Source organism: Ursus maritimus, unplaced genomic scaffold (genome assembly GCF_017311325.1).
Source record: "Ursus maritimus isolate PB19 unplaced genomic scaffold, ASM1731132v1 scaffold_5, whole genome shotgun sequence".
Taxonomy (NCBI): Eukaryota; Metazoa; Chordata; class Mammalia; order Carnivora; family Ursidae; genus Ursus; species Ursus maritimus.
Window position 1 is genome coordinate 37,799,977 of NW_024426663.1, and position 16,099 is coordinate 37,816,075.

Genomic DNA, 16,099 nt, shown 5'->3' on the forward strand with positions numbered 1-16,099 from the left:
AGCTATTAAGTAAAATTATAGAAAAATATTTTATCATTGAATAAATTCCTGAGCAATACCTTCAAGGAGCTACTTTTGACTCAGAATTACTTTTTCTTATTCATTCTAGGCTGATGAAACTTTGTTTTTCCCTAATAATCTCTGAAATTGTCTACTTACTGTGCATAAAAATTTTAGTTACCTTTTCCATGGGTTTCTTATTTATTTTACATTTTATTCTCACTACTGTCAGATATTTCTGTCTGCTTAATATTCCCTGGTAAGAACTTTCACGTCTTTTTTCCCAAAAATATGTATATATCTTTAACCTATTTTATATTTAAAAATGCTAATAAGTAAATACATTAATTTTCACATGTGCTCAATCAAATTTAAGACCTCTGTATAGACTGGTATGAACTTACCACTTCCGTGAATTCATTACTTCCCAAATCCAGTCTTTCCAGTTGGGTCAGTCTATTCATGGTTCTATGCACAAGGGATTAATGAAGAATTGAATATACAAAAATATCAATTAAATGGAAGTTTTCAAAAGTAATAGTGTTAAACATTCTTATGTAATATCTAATTTTTCAGGTTTCACCATATTGACAAAATAAATATAATTTCTCAGAAAAATATTCTTTATTTAGTTTCTAAATAAAGTAAGTTATGAATTATTCTCTAACTTTGGCTTCTCATCAGGTCTTCATTTCTATTCATAAGTAGCCATAGTAAATTTAAACATACAGACCATAATACAAGTAACTGCTTTTCATTTTTTTCACAGAATAAATTTTCATATAATACCAATCAACTAATGAATTAGACTGTTTGGCAGCTACATAGTAATTAATACCATTTTTCAAGATTGGTTATACATTTGTAAAACTTCAAGATAGCTTAATTCTGAAAATTAATACTCAAAATTCTAAGAATAGTAAATACGACATTTCTTACCAGATTTCCAAATTAATTTCAATACAACTCAAAGTTTTATAAGAATCATAAATATGAATAAAGTTCACCTTTCACTTCCAACTTACTACCAATATTTCTCTGCAACTACAGCAACTTGAAAAATGTACAAAAACTCATTTCATGATGAAATAAACTAAATTGTGCTTTTATCTCTCCTTCAATATGGCATTTTAAAAACCTAAACTAATTAATTCAAACACATATGTGCATTCTTACATTGTTATTTTTAGAGAAACCTAGAATTTGATAGATTGAGGTACTACCAGCTACCCAGATAAAGAACTTTGTGCTGTAATTTTTTAGAATATGTCAAAATGAAAGCAAAATACAGTTACCATCATATTAGCCATATATTAATATGCTAATGACTTAAAATTAACATAATTTAAAACCAACAGGCTCCTTAAATTAAGACACGAGAACACAGACTATTTTTATCTTCTCTGGAAATTTAATAAATTAGAAAAAGTAAAATAAAACTCACTTAAAACATTTCTCTGGTTTTTCAGTGAAAAAACTAACATACATAAGAACACACATAACTGAGGGCGCCTGGGTGGCTCAGTTGTTTAAGCAACTGCTTTCGGCTCAGGTCATGATCCCAGGGTCCAGCCATCCATCAATCAATCAAGCCCGCAAATTGAGCTCCATGCTCAGCAGGGAGTCTGCTTCTCCCTCCCCCTTTGTTCCTCCCCTGCACTTGTGGACCCGCGCTCTCTCTCAAATAAATAAATAAAAAATCTTTTAAAAATAATAAATGTACAAATAAAAGAACACACACAACTGTAATGCCACTACGTTACTGACCTAACATTAGAGGAAGCTAATTTTTCCCAACCCTTCCATTTTAAGTATGTCATTCTGTCAACATTCCTTTAACTTATTTCACAACACCAATTTTTCTCAAAGCTGCTTTATTTAAGTTAAACTTATTAAGGGCCTGGTCTCAGGTACTATAAAGGACTGTAATTCTGTTTCCCTTACTCATAGCTGTCTTTGTCCAGAAAATCTCCAAGTCAGTTGTAGTTTGCTTCATAAAAAGCAAAAGGTATTTCCAGTATCTTTCTGAAGAAAGATGAGATACTATCATATTAAACTATATCCATAATACTATCCCAGGTAAACAACTGAGAAAAGTAGAGCGGTGTGAGGAGTATTCTTAAAATGACAAAAGAACACTGAAAGTCCACACGGAGCAGTTAAACACTGCAAAAAAGGGTAATACAAGAGTACAAAAAAGAAGTGGTGCACTGGAAAAATACAATTATGAATAACATCTTTAGAAAGTGAAGTTTTAAAACTGATCCAGGAAAAAGTGAATGACACTGTGTATGTAACAAAAAAAGAAATATAGTGTAAAATCCTCAAAATGTCTCCATCTCAACTTGCATTAGTTTATACTGGCAACTTTAGTTCTTCTAAGATACCTCAAAAGTCCAAGACAAAATTGCATGTTTTCATTTTCAAGTCTTTTCACTTAAGATCCAGCTTCCTACTTCAAGAAGACATTAAAAACAATATATCCCTCAAATTTTTTCCTGTTTACCTCTAAAATTTCTTTGTATTTGATTCCTTTTTATCATCTCTTCTTATGTCGCAGAGGAAAAAAAAACATATCTTTTGTGTGCTTGGCCCTGTGCCCTCTAGTACTTAGATGGCATTAAATTTCACTTAGCTACATATCTAAAACAGCTTTCCCACTGCTCTCATCTTTGATTATAAAAAGGTTCACTCACATAACCTGAATGCTCGTGACTATCGTAACATTTAAAACTACTGCCTCTTAATAGTTTGTGAGGTGTCAAAAGTATTAATCACAAGTCTTTAAAAGAGAGCATAAAGAATTATATTTGAAAACACATCAAACAGAGCCCAATTTAAAGTTAAATAAGGAGATAAAATAATGAGTTAAAATTATGGTATCAGATAAGCCATATTAATTATACGCTGAGCTGTATCAGTAAACAATTTACATCTTATTCAAATCTCTTAGAAAGCAGTCAGTTTGAACTAAGGAGTCATCAATGCCAGTACCACATCTGTAAAGTATTTAAACCTTTTTGGATTTAATATGGATCATAATTCCCATTTTAATTTACACTCACAACCATCACTATAAACACCAACCATTTCTGCACTGAACAATTATCAGCTAATAAATAATGTCTTCTGGGAATCAAAATTAGATATGCTCTTTGTCCTCCAAGAATTACATTCATCGGGAAGGTTACAGATACATGTGTGCATGCATGTAAGTTGGTCAGGTAAAAACGGGAGTAAAATGTATTAAAAAAAATAAGACAAATGTGGTAAATTTCATAACAGATACAAATAAGATGCCACAGAAGGTGAGTAAGCAAAACTAACTCCTTGGGAACTGGAGATATCTCCCTTAAAAGGTAATAATTAACTCTTGGCAAATCAATCACAACAGAAATCAGCAAAGTTTTCTGTAAAGGATCAGAGAATAAATAATTTAGGCCTTTGTAAACAGTCTTTGTAACAATTACTTGACTTTAACACATTACAGAGCAAAAGGAGCCATAGACAATATGTAAATGAATAAATGTGTTTTCAATGAAACTTTATTTACACAAATAAACAGTGGGCCATATTTAACAAGATGGTAGTTTGCCAATGCCTACACTGTAAAAACGTAACAAGAATTCAGGAAGTTTTAATGTATTTTTTTCAATAAATGGACCCAGACTACAGTGTATTTGGAGTGTGTAGATCTGTTTTAGTTTTTATCTATTTGCTCTTGGAGTGCCATCTCTTCTTGATGTTAGCTTACCAGTAGGGGGCCCTCCACCCCACTTCTAATTTACAAGACTATAAAACTGGACAAATTCTTAGAATTACAGTTACCAGACTTCACATGAAGACCTTAGAGATCTCACTAATGAATACTATCTAAGAGCTCCAGTATATGAACTGGGACCTCTATATGGGACTAGTGGGCTTTACAGACACATTTGATATTTGTCATACAAGACCAAGTTTCAGAAAGCTATGAAATCACTATACCAACCACAGATGTGAAAGTTTTATATTCAATACCACTAATTAAAATATGACCACAAATGTCAGTCTTTTAAAAATAATTTTCACTCATATTTTAGATATTACAAAGTTAACATTTCTCTAAGGACTTAAGAATTAAAAATTCTTGGGGTACCTGGCTGGCTCAGTCAGTAGAGTCGGTGACTCTTGATCTTGGGAATTATAAGGTCGAGCCCCACAATGGGGAAAGAGATTACTTAAAAATAAAATCTTCAAAAGAATTAAAAATTCTAATTTTAGAAAGAATAGCACTTTTACTTACTTGGGCAACATTTTCAACTGGTTTTCTCTAAGTTCTAATATCTGGAGTTTAGTTAATCTGGAAAACAAAATAACAAATCAAGCATCTATGACAAAGATAATAAATTTAATTACCAAAGTGATGTCATGATCTGAAGTTTTAAAGCAACATAATTACAAAGTAAGAAAAGACTATTTCTGCTCCTCAGAACTAGTGTGTGGTGGAGGGGGGTAGTTAAACACTTCTAAACACATTTAAAGCACAAATTGGTTGTCCCTAAATATCAATCCTACAGCATTTCATGCAAACACACCTCCCCAAAATATTAGCCATTAGTAGATTAGAGAATAATTCAACTTCAGAGCCCAGCTCCAAAAGAAAAAAGAACAAGAGAGCCTAAGGGGACAAATTAAGGAGAAATCCTCTAGCCCTTCAATGATGCATATTCCAATAAAATTAAGGGAAAATGAGATTAGGTGGTCTAGAGCTGCTAACTCTAATGCCACAATGTCAATCATATTCCAATATATAAATGTATCAAATCAACATGCTGTATACCTTAAATTTACACAATGTTATGTGTCAAATATATTTCCATAAAAAAGTGGTCCAAATACCAGATACAGAAAAGGAATCTGAAAAGTACACTTTTTACATATTTATATATATATAATATATATGCATTATTACACACATACACATACATATATATGTATGTATATAATATAAGAAGAATGATAATGTGGCTCCCACAGGACAGTCACTGGGCTACAACAATGCCCAGAATTCTTTATTTCTTAATTGAAATGTAAACGACATACAACATTATTAGTTTCAGGTATCCAACATAATGTATATATGTATATACTGTGAAATGATCACTATAATCAATGTAGTTAACATCCATCACCATAGTTACCACAATTTTTTTTTATGATGAGAACTTTTAGAATCTACTTTTCTTAGCAACTCCCGAAAACACAATCCAGTATTGCTGACTATAGTCAGCATCCTATACATTACATCCTCACAATTTATAACTGGAAATATGTACTTTTTGACCACCTTTACCCGTATTGCCCACCTTCATCCCTGGCAACCACCAATCTGTTCTCTGTATCTATGACACTCGGGTTTTGTTTTGAGATTCCACATATAAGGGAGATCATACAGTATTTATCTTTATTTATAGACAAAAAGACGACTAAAATTAACATGTCATTGAAAAGCACTTACTCTACTAATTAGTTTTAAAACAATAATAATTTGATACCTATTAGTCATTCACTGATTCATCTTTTCATTTAAAAAAAAATTACTCAGAAACTATGGCAAGAATTACTCTATGTTCAGATATTTGTGGGATTGGGCCAATGGGGTGGGTCCCCAGAAACACACTTTCTTTTCTCCGGAATTTTGATTCTAATGGAGAAGACAGATAAATCAATAATTAGATCATTTTCAAATGTGATAAATGCTAAGAATAAAGCATTCTGTGTCCCAAATATATAGAAATTACCCACACTTAAACTATTTTTTGCATTGTTACAAAAAAACAATTCAAGTCGTAAATTACCTTCTTCTTCTAAATACTCACTGCTTATTATTTACTTGGGAAAATAAATTCAAAGACAAATAACAAGTTCTGAAAAAACTATAAAAACCACAAGGTTTGGAAATAATTACAAAAGAAGAGCAAAAGAAGAGCCTATGAAAGTGTAATTAATAGTATAACTAAAGCAACTTGTAGTTTTGTAAACTTTATAAGCACTAACAAGAAAAGGTTTTAAGAGAAACTGTAATTTACCTGCCAAAATTAGCTGGCAAGAACTCAAGGAAAGCATCATTTAGATATAACTGGGTTAGGTTTAACAGCTGAGAAAATCCATCAGGAAGCCTATATAAAATATACCAGAATTTAAGTTAAATTAATATACAGAATTTCAGTCTCATAGAATCTCTCTAAGAATCTGTCTAACCAAGACATGTTCTTAACAGGTAACACCTTTTTACTTTAATGAGGGACCCTCAAACTTAGATTTCCTTTTTGTAATAATTTACCTGTTTCAATGTTTATAACTTCTTCTCTTTGTAAATAGGAAATCAGACAGTATTTGTCTAAAGAGGATAAAATGTGCACAAAAAGTTCAACTATGAATGAACCACAATACACAGAAATGTATTTAGGACCTAACTAACACATCAGCAGGCACTCTTGAAATTTGCTTTATCTACACCAATCCAAAGGACTAGATAAGGAATTCCAAACCTTGACAGTATTGACTTTTGGGGCTGGATAATTCTTTGTGGTGAGGAGGCTGTCTTCTGCACTGCAGCGTTTAGCAGCAACCCTGGCCTTTATCCACTAGAAGCCAGTAGCACCACCCACCACCATAGGTTTTAAAGCCCCAAATTATCTTTAGAATTTACCAAATGACCCTTGGGAGCAAAATCATTCCCATTTGAGAACCACTAGTTCAGAATTATTTTCAATTTCAACATCTGGCCCTTAAATAACCAAATAAAGACTGCATAATTTTATAATAAGCAAATGAGAAGAAATAATACAAAAAGCTGAAGGACGTTTTAAAGCCATCTGAGAACCTACATGTATTAGCTTCCCTTTATTTCCTCTGGTTTACAAAAGAAATTCTAGATCTACAATTGGATGCAAGAGCAATATTTTTAGCTAAAGATAAAACATCATCAGTACATGTTTTTCCTGGATTTTAAAAAGTACAAGGTTCTCTTGCAGTGAGACCTCTCAGTCTTTGACTCATCTTGTTTCTCCCCTATGTCACATTCCTTTATCTACCACAGCAGATCAACGTTTGAAAATACTCATTAAATACTGTACTGTAATACATGAAAGCTGGTTTCAGTTTCTGACTTAGCTCTATTACGCCAGGCTCTACTGCTCATATTTGCATCACCATTCCATTTTTGCAAAACTTAACATTCTGGTGTCAGGAAAGTGTTCGTTCTATTTATAGCCATCACCATCATAAAAGAACATTTATGACCTCTAGTATATGGTGCCACCAATCACATGGTTTTTCTTTTTGTTGCTCTTACCTTCCTGATCTTTCAGTTTCTTTTAGTATTTTCGAAAGTTTTAGTGTGCTACACAGCTGATTTGTGAGTGAAGATATCCTTACATAGTGCAAGTATCACTGAGGGAGGAGACCTGGATTCTAGCCTCATTTCTGACACAAACTATCTATGAGACCTGGAGTGAAACGCTTGCTTTATCTGTTTGGATGTCTAATTTACCTTTGTAAAATATGGGCTTAGAAAAATGATTTAAAAGGTTTCATTTAAATCTAAAACTGAAATTTTGTATAGATTCAAGGTTGATACCAATTACTCATTAAAAATACAGAAAGTGATTTTCTACTACTAATTCAAAGCTGTTTTATTCACAAAATTAACTTGTAATTCAACTAAGAACTTACTTGGAAATAGGGTTTACACTGGCCTCCACAACTGTCAAAACTTTACAATTTTTTATATTTTCTGGAAACTCCTGTATTCCTATAAAGTGAACAGATAATTAATAATCAAATTAAAAGGATCTATTACAAAGGATAAAATGACAACAAAATTCATTACTGTTTACCTTGCAAATTCAAAATTTACCAACTAGGATCTAGACAAACTGACATCAGCCAAACAGAACTCTATAACAATTTCTCTCTTTTCTCTTTCATCTTTTGTTCATGTGCCTCTTTATAACTGCCAATTATTAGTTTTACCTCCCTTTTCTTCTCTTAGCTCTGAATATTAGTGTCTTCTCTATTTGATGATGTTAAGAATATAAAATACAGAACACTTAAGCAGTCTTTCTGGTTTTCTGACATAAAAAGATGCATTACTTTTTTTAATGCTGGGCTCTAGCATACATATAAAATGACAAAGCTGAGAACAAAGCTGAAGGTAGAAGTAGGAGAAAATCTACATTTGATATGCCAGCAGATATGCATGATGGCAGTTGCTGACCAATACTTCAGTAAAATACCATATAAATGCTAGAACAAGCCAGATTACAGTAAACTTTCTAAGCACTTACTCTTATTTCCTCAAATTATCTCAGCAAAAATAGAGTAACAATAATTTGTGAACTAACAATAACCCACAAATGTCAAGTAGCAATGTTATAATCCAGACTAACAGAATGCTAAAACCTTTTTAAAATATTATAAAAATTCTGTTAAGACTCCTTCCTGTACTAACACGGCATGAATATTCAACTTAGTTGACATTAAAGGATCATTTAAACTTCTTTCAACTTCATTACTGTACCATTCTAGGTAAGCAAGTTTACCACAGTGCCAAATACCGAATCTCAGGTGACCAAAAATTAGTGATGGAAAATCGCCAACTGGCAAATACTACAGTAATAACTGTTCAGTTAAAACTCATCAGCAAATGTTAGTATCAGTGGGTAAAATAATGATGAAAAATAGGATACTAATATACTTTCAATGTTTCTCCCAAAAAGATACTTATTAATTGCAAAAGGAAAAAAGCAATTATAGTAAAGAAATATCAAAGGCACCATCTTAAATTGCTTCAAAGTTAGCATCACCAGTTAGCAACATCATGTGTCACCAAATCTAAGATGCACTGGGAAGAGATGCAATACCAGTATTGTCTTATTATTGCCAAAAACATATTCTTTGCTTAATCATAAGCAAACATCAAACAAATCCAAATTTAGGGAAATTTTACTATATAGCTAGCCAGTAAACTTTGAAACTATCAAGGTCAAAAGAGACAAAGGAAGACTGAGGAACTAACTACCCAGGTAAGAGGAGACCCAAGAGTACAATTGGGGGACTGTATCAATGTCAATATCTCTCTTGTTCTAGAATATTACAAAACATTACCACTGGGGAAACTAGGTAACAACTCTGCAATTTTTGTTACAACTGTATCTGAATTTACAATTACCTCAATAAAAATTCAACTAAAGAAATCTGGGCTCAATGACTCCTAAAGGGAAGGTTTTATTACCATTGTTATTATGACAAATTCAATTTCTCTAATAGTCAAGATAACTCATTTTTTCAATTTCAGTTTTAGGAACTTTTGCTGGAATTTATAGAGTTCCTATAAATCTTCAAATTAGCAAATATAAACAATAATGGATCTCGAATGATATTAAGGAATTACTGTTAGCTGTTTTTTCTTCAAGTATGACAATAGAGTGGTTTCATCTTGAAATACTTATATATGAAAGAGGTTGTTTGTGACTTGCTTTAAAATAATCAGAAGTGAAGGGGCACCTGGGTGGCTCAGTCAGTTAAGCAGCCAACTCTTGGTTTCAGCTCAGGTGATGATCTCAGGGTTGTGAATGTGGGGCTCCACACTCAGCACAGAGTGTGCTTGAGATTCCCTCTCTCCATTTCCCTCTGCCCTTCCCCACCCCATTCACTCTCGCTCTCTTAAATAAATAAATAAATAAATAAATAAATAAATCTTAACAAAAACTATCAGGGATGGCAAAGTGGGAGGTACAGATGAAGGTATACTAGGAGGTATTCAATATAATGATATATGCTGAAGTTGGTTGATGATAGGTACACCAGATTTTACCACTGTTCAGTTACTAGAAACAGACTCAGAGACAAAAGAAAAGAACTTTAAAACAGTTAGTGTACTTAAAGGGGAAAAAATGAACAAAATGGTGAAGAGGAAAAGGTTAAACTTAAGAAATAAATGGAAACTTCACAAATAAAATATTGTATCCGAATGAAAAATACAGGACAGGATTTAAAGAAGACTGGGGTGCCTGGGTGGCTCAGTGGGTTTAGTGTCCAACTTCGGCTCAGATCATGATCTCAGGTTCCTGAGATTGAGTCCCTCATTGGGCTCTGTGCTCAGTGGGGAGTCTGCTTATCCCTCTCTGTCTTCCCCTCCCCCCTCATGCTCTTTCTCTCTCTCAAATAAAATCTTAAGAAAAAAAAAAGCTTAGCCACTGTAGGAGAAAATTTCAGTCAGCCAGAAGACATGGCAACAGAAATTAACCAATATGAAACACAGCAAAAAAGTAGAATGAAAAAATATCAACATAACTGAGAATACATGGGACAATGTCAAGCAGGCTAACATATATTTACCTATCTTTAGAAGTTTACCACCCTATTGCTAAGAAAACATGCTCTCTGGGGGGAAAAACTTTGCCTCTCTTTTTCACTAGCCGAACAGGACATGGCACAGAGTTATAAATGTCACTAGATACTTCCAAACTCTTTTCCAGAGTGGCAATACCAACTTTCACACAATACTTATTTATACATATTCTTGTCAACATTTGCTATTGTCTTTACATGCCAATATAAGGGGTTGAACTTCACCAGCAATAATATAAATGTATATTTAAATTAAAGCTAGATATTCTTGATATTTTCTAGTGATATTCAATATTTTCATGTGTTTATTGATGATTTTTATTTCTTCTTCTTTGAACTCCCTGTTTATTGTCTTCTATTAGATTATTCTTTCATTATTGATTGTAAGCATTCTTTAGAAATACTAGTATATCAAATTTTTCTCACAGTTTGTCATGTATTATTTATTTAGTTATATAGAAATTTCATTCCTTTACCACTGTACTTTTTTTAAAATTAATTTATTTATTAGAGAGAGAGAAAGAGAGAAAAGGAAGGAGAGGGAGAGAGAGAATCTTAAGAAGGCTCCATGCTCCCCACAGAGCCCGGACATGGGGCTCGATCTCGTGACAGTGAGATCCTGATCTGAGCCAAAATCAAGAGTTGGACACTTAATTAACTGAAACATCCAAGTCCCCCTACTGTACTCTTTATATCTTGAATAAGATCTCTTTCCTATCTCAAAGTCACAAAAATATTCTCCTACATTTTCCAATAATTTTGTTTTTCATATTATTATCCTTAATTAATTTGCAATTTATTTTAGTACATATTATGAAGGCGGCTTTTTTTTTCTATTTCCCATATAAAACCACTGTTCCAATGCTAACAAGATATTTTTCTTATTCCATTGATTTTTAGAGGCACCTCTGTCATATTTCAGACTCTTTCATGGTTATGTTTCCTGACAGTCTTTCCTTTTAGATCCTTCTACATATCTATTCCATAGTTTTATGCTTTCTTCCATTTAGGTTGTACTGCACGTTTTCTATAAAGTTCATTTCTAGGTATGTGTCATAGAGCGGCTGCATTAATGGACTCACTTCCTATACCACTCCCTACAATGTGATCCTTCAACTACTCCCATCAAAATATTAAGTATAATTTCCCTATCTCCCGATTCCGGGCTCAGCCATGTATTCTGCTTTGGCCACTGAAACATTAGCCAAGTTGATGAAATTGAGGGTTTAAATAAGCTCTATGACTAATTTCCACTAGTTCTCAGGGTCCTCTTATTGTTCTGTGAGAAACATGGCTGGGATGGTTTGGGCCAGCCTGATAGAGGACGAGATCTATGGCAGAGAAATTCCTGTCAGCCCAACACAGGATCCCAACATTATGATTTAGTCTTTATCTAATTTTGTTATCAAAGTTGTATTTTACACTTACAAACAGAGTTGTGTACTTTCCCCCATACTCTAATCTATAGAATAATTTTTATAAATTAGGGATAATCCCAATTCCATGAAGGTTTAGCCAAATTTGCTCTTTAAAGTAGGTCTGGTGGTTTTTCTGACTATCCAATTTAATATTGTATTCACTGGTCTTTTCAAGTTTTCTGCTTGAGTTGACTTTGCAAATTTACTTTTCATTTCATCTAAGTTTTAAAATTTAGTGGCTTTAGAGGTGCCTGGGTGGCTCAGATAGTTAAGGGTCTGCCTTCAGCTCAGGTTACGATCCCAAGGTCCTGGGATCGAGCCCTGCATCTGGCTCCCTGCTCAGCGAGGAGTCTGCTTCTCCCTCTGCCCTCCCCCTGCTCATTCTCCGTTGCTTTCTATCTCTCAAATAAATAAACACAATCTTTAAAAAAAAATAAATAAAACTTAGTGGCTTTATAGTATTCATTCTTTTTGAGTGAAAAGCCACTTTTTAATAAAATGATGGTAACAGGAATATGAGAGATGTTGCTTTTTTTTTTTTAAAGATTTTATTTATTTATTTGACAGAGATAGAGACAGCCAGCGAGAGAGGGAACACAAGCAGGGGAAGTGGGAGAGGAAGAAGCAGGCTCATAGTGGAGGAGTCCGATGCGGGGCTCGATCCCATAATGCCGGGATCACGCCCTGAGCCGAAGGCAGACGCCTAACCGCTGTGCCACCCAGGCGCCCCGAGAGATGTTGCTTTAAGAGGGATGCGGGACAGAAGAATTTTCTTATTAATGGTAATAAAAACTTAAAAACCCTGTTCGAAGTCACAAAATTGGAACTACTGATCTATAAAGCATCCCTTTTACCTAGAAATTTAATATTTCAATTACACATTTTAGGGTATGTACACAATGAATTACTTAATAGTTTATGTGTTTCTTCTATTACTGTTCGAAGGTTTTGTTTAGGTTGATTTGATTTTCTGATCAGTATATCGTCTTTGAACAGCAAACATTTGCTAAATTTGATTTACTACCAATAACATCCATATTTTTTACACTAATTTTATTCCTTCTTCTTATCTCTCATTCATTTACATACAAATATTTATAGTCTTCAGAAGTTAAATGTTTATCTGTCTTTTAAATAACAATTTGTCTCAAGTGGTAATTCTATAGGATACACTAAAATAACTCTAATACATTAAAACAGTACCCCTTTGCTAAACTGACTTAATACTTTAAAAAATGTGTATGGGGGTAGCAGCAGGGTTCCCAGGGCAGATTTGGTACTCAGGGGCCAGAAGTGGGAGACATGGAGGAAAAAGGGCAAAAAAGGCAGTGAGTATGGATTATTATGATAAATGTACTATGAACATCTGCTTTAAAAAAAAATCACTCTCTAAACATATATTTCATTTCTCTTATGTAAACACTAAAGAATGGAATTAGTTATATGCCTACTGATGTGGTGAATTACACGGATTAATTTTCAAATATTGAAGGAGCTTTGGATATCTGGAGTGGGTCCCACTTGGTTGTGGTGTATTCTATTTTTTTTTTTTAAGATGTATTCATTTGACAGAGAATGAGCGCTCACACAAGCAGGGGGAGCAGCAGGCAGAGGGAAAGGAAAAAGCAGGCTCCCTACTGAGCAGAGCGCCCGATGTGGGGCTCCATCCCAGGACCCTGGGACCACGACCTAAGCCACAGGCAGACGCTTAACCATCTGAGCCACCCAGGTGCCCCATGATGCATTATTCTTACCAAGCACATCTTTTAAAATAAAACATTTAGAGGAAGAACAGGGGAAGCACATCCCACGGTTTTCACTAGCACCCCACTTCATTTCAAAAAATTTAGCTAAATATCTCATTTCTTTGGACTTTAAGTCCTTAAAGTATCATGAAATCATCTACATAAAAAATATTATCCAAGAGCTATAATACTTTTAGTACATGATAAAGTCTATGTAAGGACCAATGAGTACAGTATGTTCTACTGATCTAAACTTTTATATGGAGAAAGAATAATTTCGAGAGTTCTATATTAGATTTCTATAATTTTAATATTTAATGGAAAGTAATGCTTTTATCACCTTCCACAAATACAAACATATACTTAATATTTTAAAAAATTTAAAGTACTTTATTCTGTAGCATAACCAGTAAAAGTAACCAGTAAAAGTAACCAGTATCTGTGAAATAAGTAATTCTAAATCATCTCCAGCTTTCAGATACACAGTAATAATTTTTCCTTAAAGGAGTATATTGAAATACTTATGAGTTTTCTTTTACAAACTGCTAGCATTGTATTTACTATGACTTTAATTCTTACAGTTTTTAAATCTGTATCTCTGGTTCCCTGCTCTCCCCTTAACTCCAAATAAGAATTTTCAAATGCCCTTTAGGTATTGCTTGGGTATCTCTAACAAAACACGGCCCAAACTGAAATTACCTATACTCTGCACTATTCAGCAAATATGTACCAACTACATACAATGTAAAACACTATTATAGACTATAAATACTAAGACATGGTTCCTTTTCTTGAGAAGCTAAAATGTAGCAAAGAAAAGTATTTTCATCCTACTCATTTCTTTCCTTCCTCAGTAGTCTTTCTTCTCAGGATCATCTGTACCTTTCTCCTCTTCTTCCAGGTCTCTTAATGTTGGGTTGCCACTAGGACTCATTCTTTTGGTCTCTTTTCTTTCACACTCATGCCCTTAGTGACTGTATCTAACCTCTGGCTTTATATACCATCTATATGCTGACAACTCCCGCTTATGTATAGCTAGCAGAGTTACCTCTTGACTGAAAACTCCGGACCCCTGTGAATAAATAGGTATCTTATTTCAAATATAACATGTCCAAAAATGACCTGATTTTTTCCACTAAAAATTACAACTCCCATAGATGACCCCATTTTGGCTGTCAGCAACTCTGTCCTTCCACTTGCATAGACCAATATGACTGAGGGCATCTTTATCTCTTATCTCATGTCCCACATTCAATCCATCTTAAAATCTTGTCAATTCAACTTTCAAGTACATTTAGAGTCTGTTCCCATCTCACTGCTTCTATCACTATCACCAGAGATGACTGAAATAGCAGCCCAACTGGTACCCACAATGTTTCTACATACAGACAGTCTAAGACTTTAAAACACAAATCAGATCATGCTCTGATCAATATGCTCAAAGCTTTCCAAATGATTCCAGGTCATTTAGAGTAAATGTCAAAAAACATACTAATGCTTACTAGGCTCTATCTCTCTGACCTCTACTCCTCTCACTCTCCCATCTTGCTTACTATGTTTTAGCTTCCATGGTCTTCTGTTTCGCAACATACTATGGACACTCGCACCTTACCAACTTTACATGGGCTATTCCCTCTTTCTGGTACATTCTTAACTCAGATATCTACATGGCTAACTTCCGAAGTCTTTGTTCATGTCACTTTCTTAGTGAGGCCTACTCTCAGTGCTTGTATTAGCCAGTCTTCAAAGATGGCTCATTTTATCCTTAATATATGCAGAACCTGAATTTTACCATGAATGACTTCTTAATTCTCTAACAATTCCAAGTATCTTCCCCTTTTTCATTCTCACTTGAATCTAACAGTGTTCGTTCTTTGCAATAGACCATTTTTATAAGACTTTGTCACTCAAACTTAATAAAATGAAAACACTAGATTAGATATTACAAAATGTGGCTTTCCTCTTTGTATTACTATTGCTTAATTACAGAAGAACTCTTTCTTTACTGATGGGAAAGAGAATATACTTCCTGACATTTAGGAGCTGGCCTGGTCATGTCTAGCTACTTGGCATTCAAAGGGACATCTTGGTATTCTCTTGTTGAACTACATGATTTCAAAGAGTATCAACATCAGACCAGGCCATTCTTTGACCATGAAATATCAAAACAAAAGCAAATACGTACAGTTAACCTTTAAACAACATGGGTTTGAATGGTGCAAGTCCACTTAACCATGAATTTTTTTTACAGTACTGTAAATGTATTTTATGATTACAGTAACATTTTCTTTTGTCCAGCTTACTTTATTGTAAGAATATAATATATAATACATACAACATACTACAACACATGTTGTATGTTATTTATATAATATATATATATGTTGGGGTAAGAGTTCTAGTCAACAGTAGGCTGTGAGTATAGTTAACTTGGTGGGGGAGGGGGAGTTAAAAGTTATACACAAACTTTCAACAGTGTAGGGGGTTGACGCTCCTAACCACCACATCATTCAAGGGTCAACTATAATCATGTCTGAA

General features: G+C 33.7%; 1 protein-coding gene across 5 annotated transcripts in view; it reads right to left on the bottom strand.

Annotated features, from left to right (window-relative positions):
• The window catches only part of ERBIN (erbb2 interacting protein), a 121,798-nt gene that overhangs the window by 51,085 nt on the left and 54,614 nt on the right, over positions 1–16,099 (bottom strand). For all 5 annotated transcript variants that reach the window (XM_040622223.1, XM_040622224.1, XM_040622221.1 and 2 more), the window contains exons 5-8: positions 7,720–7,798; positions 6,072–6,161; positions 4,286–4,342; positions 405–468 (exon numbers count right to left, since the gene is read on the bottom strand). In XM_040622223.1, coding sequence (XP_040478157.1) covers positions 405–468; positions 4,286–4,342; positions 6,072–6,161; positions 7,720–7,798 — 290 coding nt within the window. The remainder of the gene's footprint in view (positions 1–404; positions 469–4,285; positions 4,343–6,071; positions 6,162–7,719; positions 7,799–16,099) is intronic.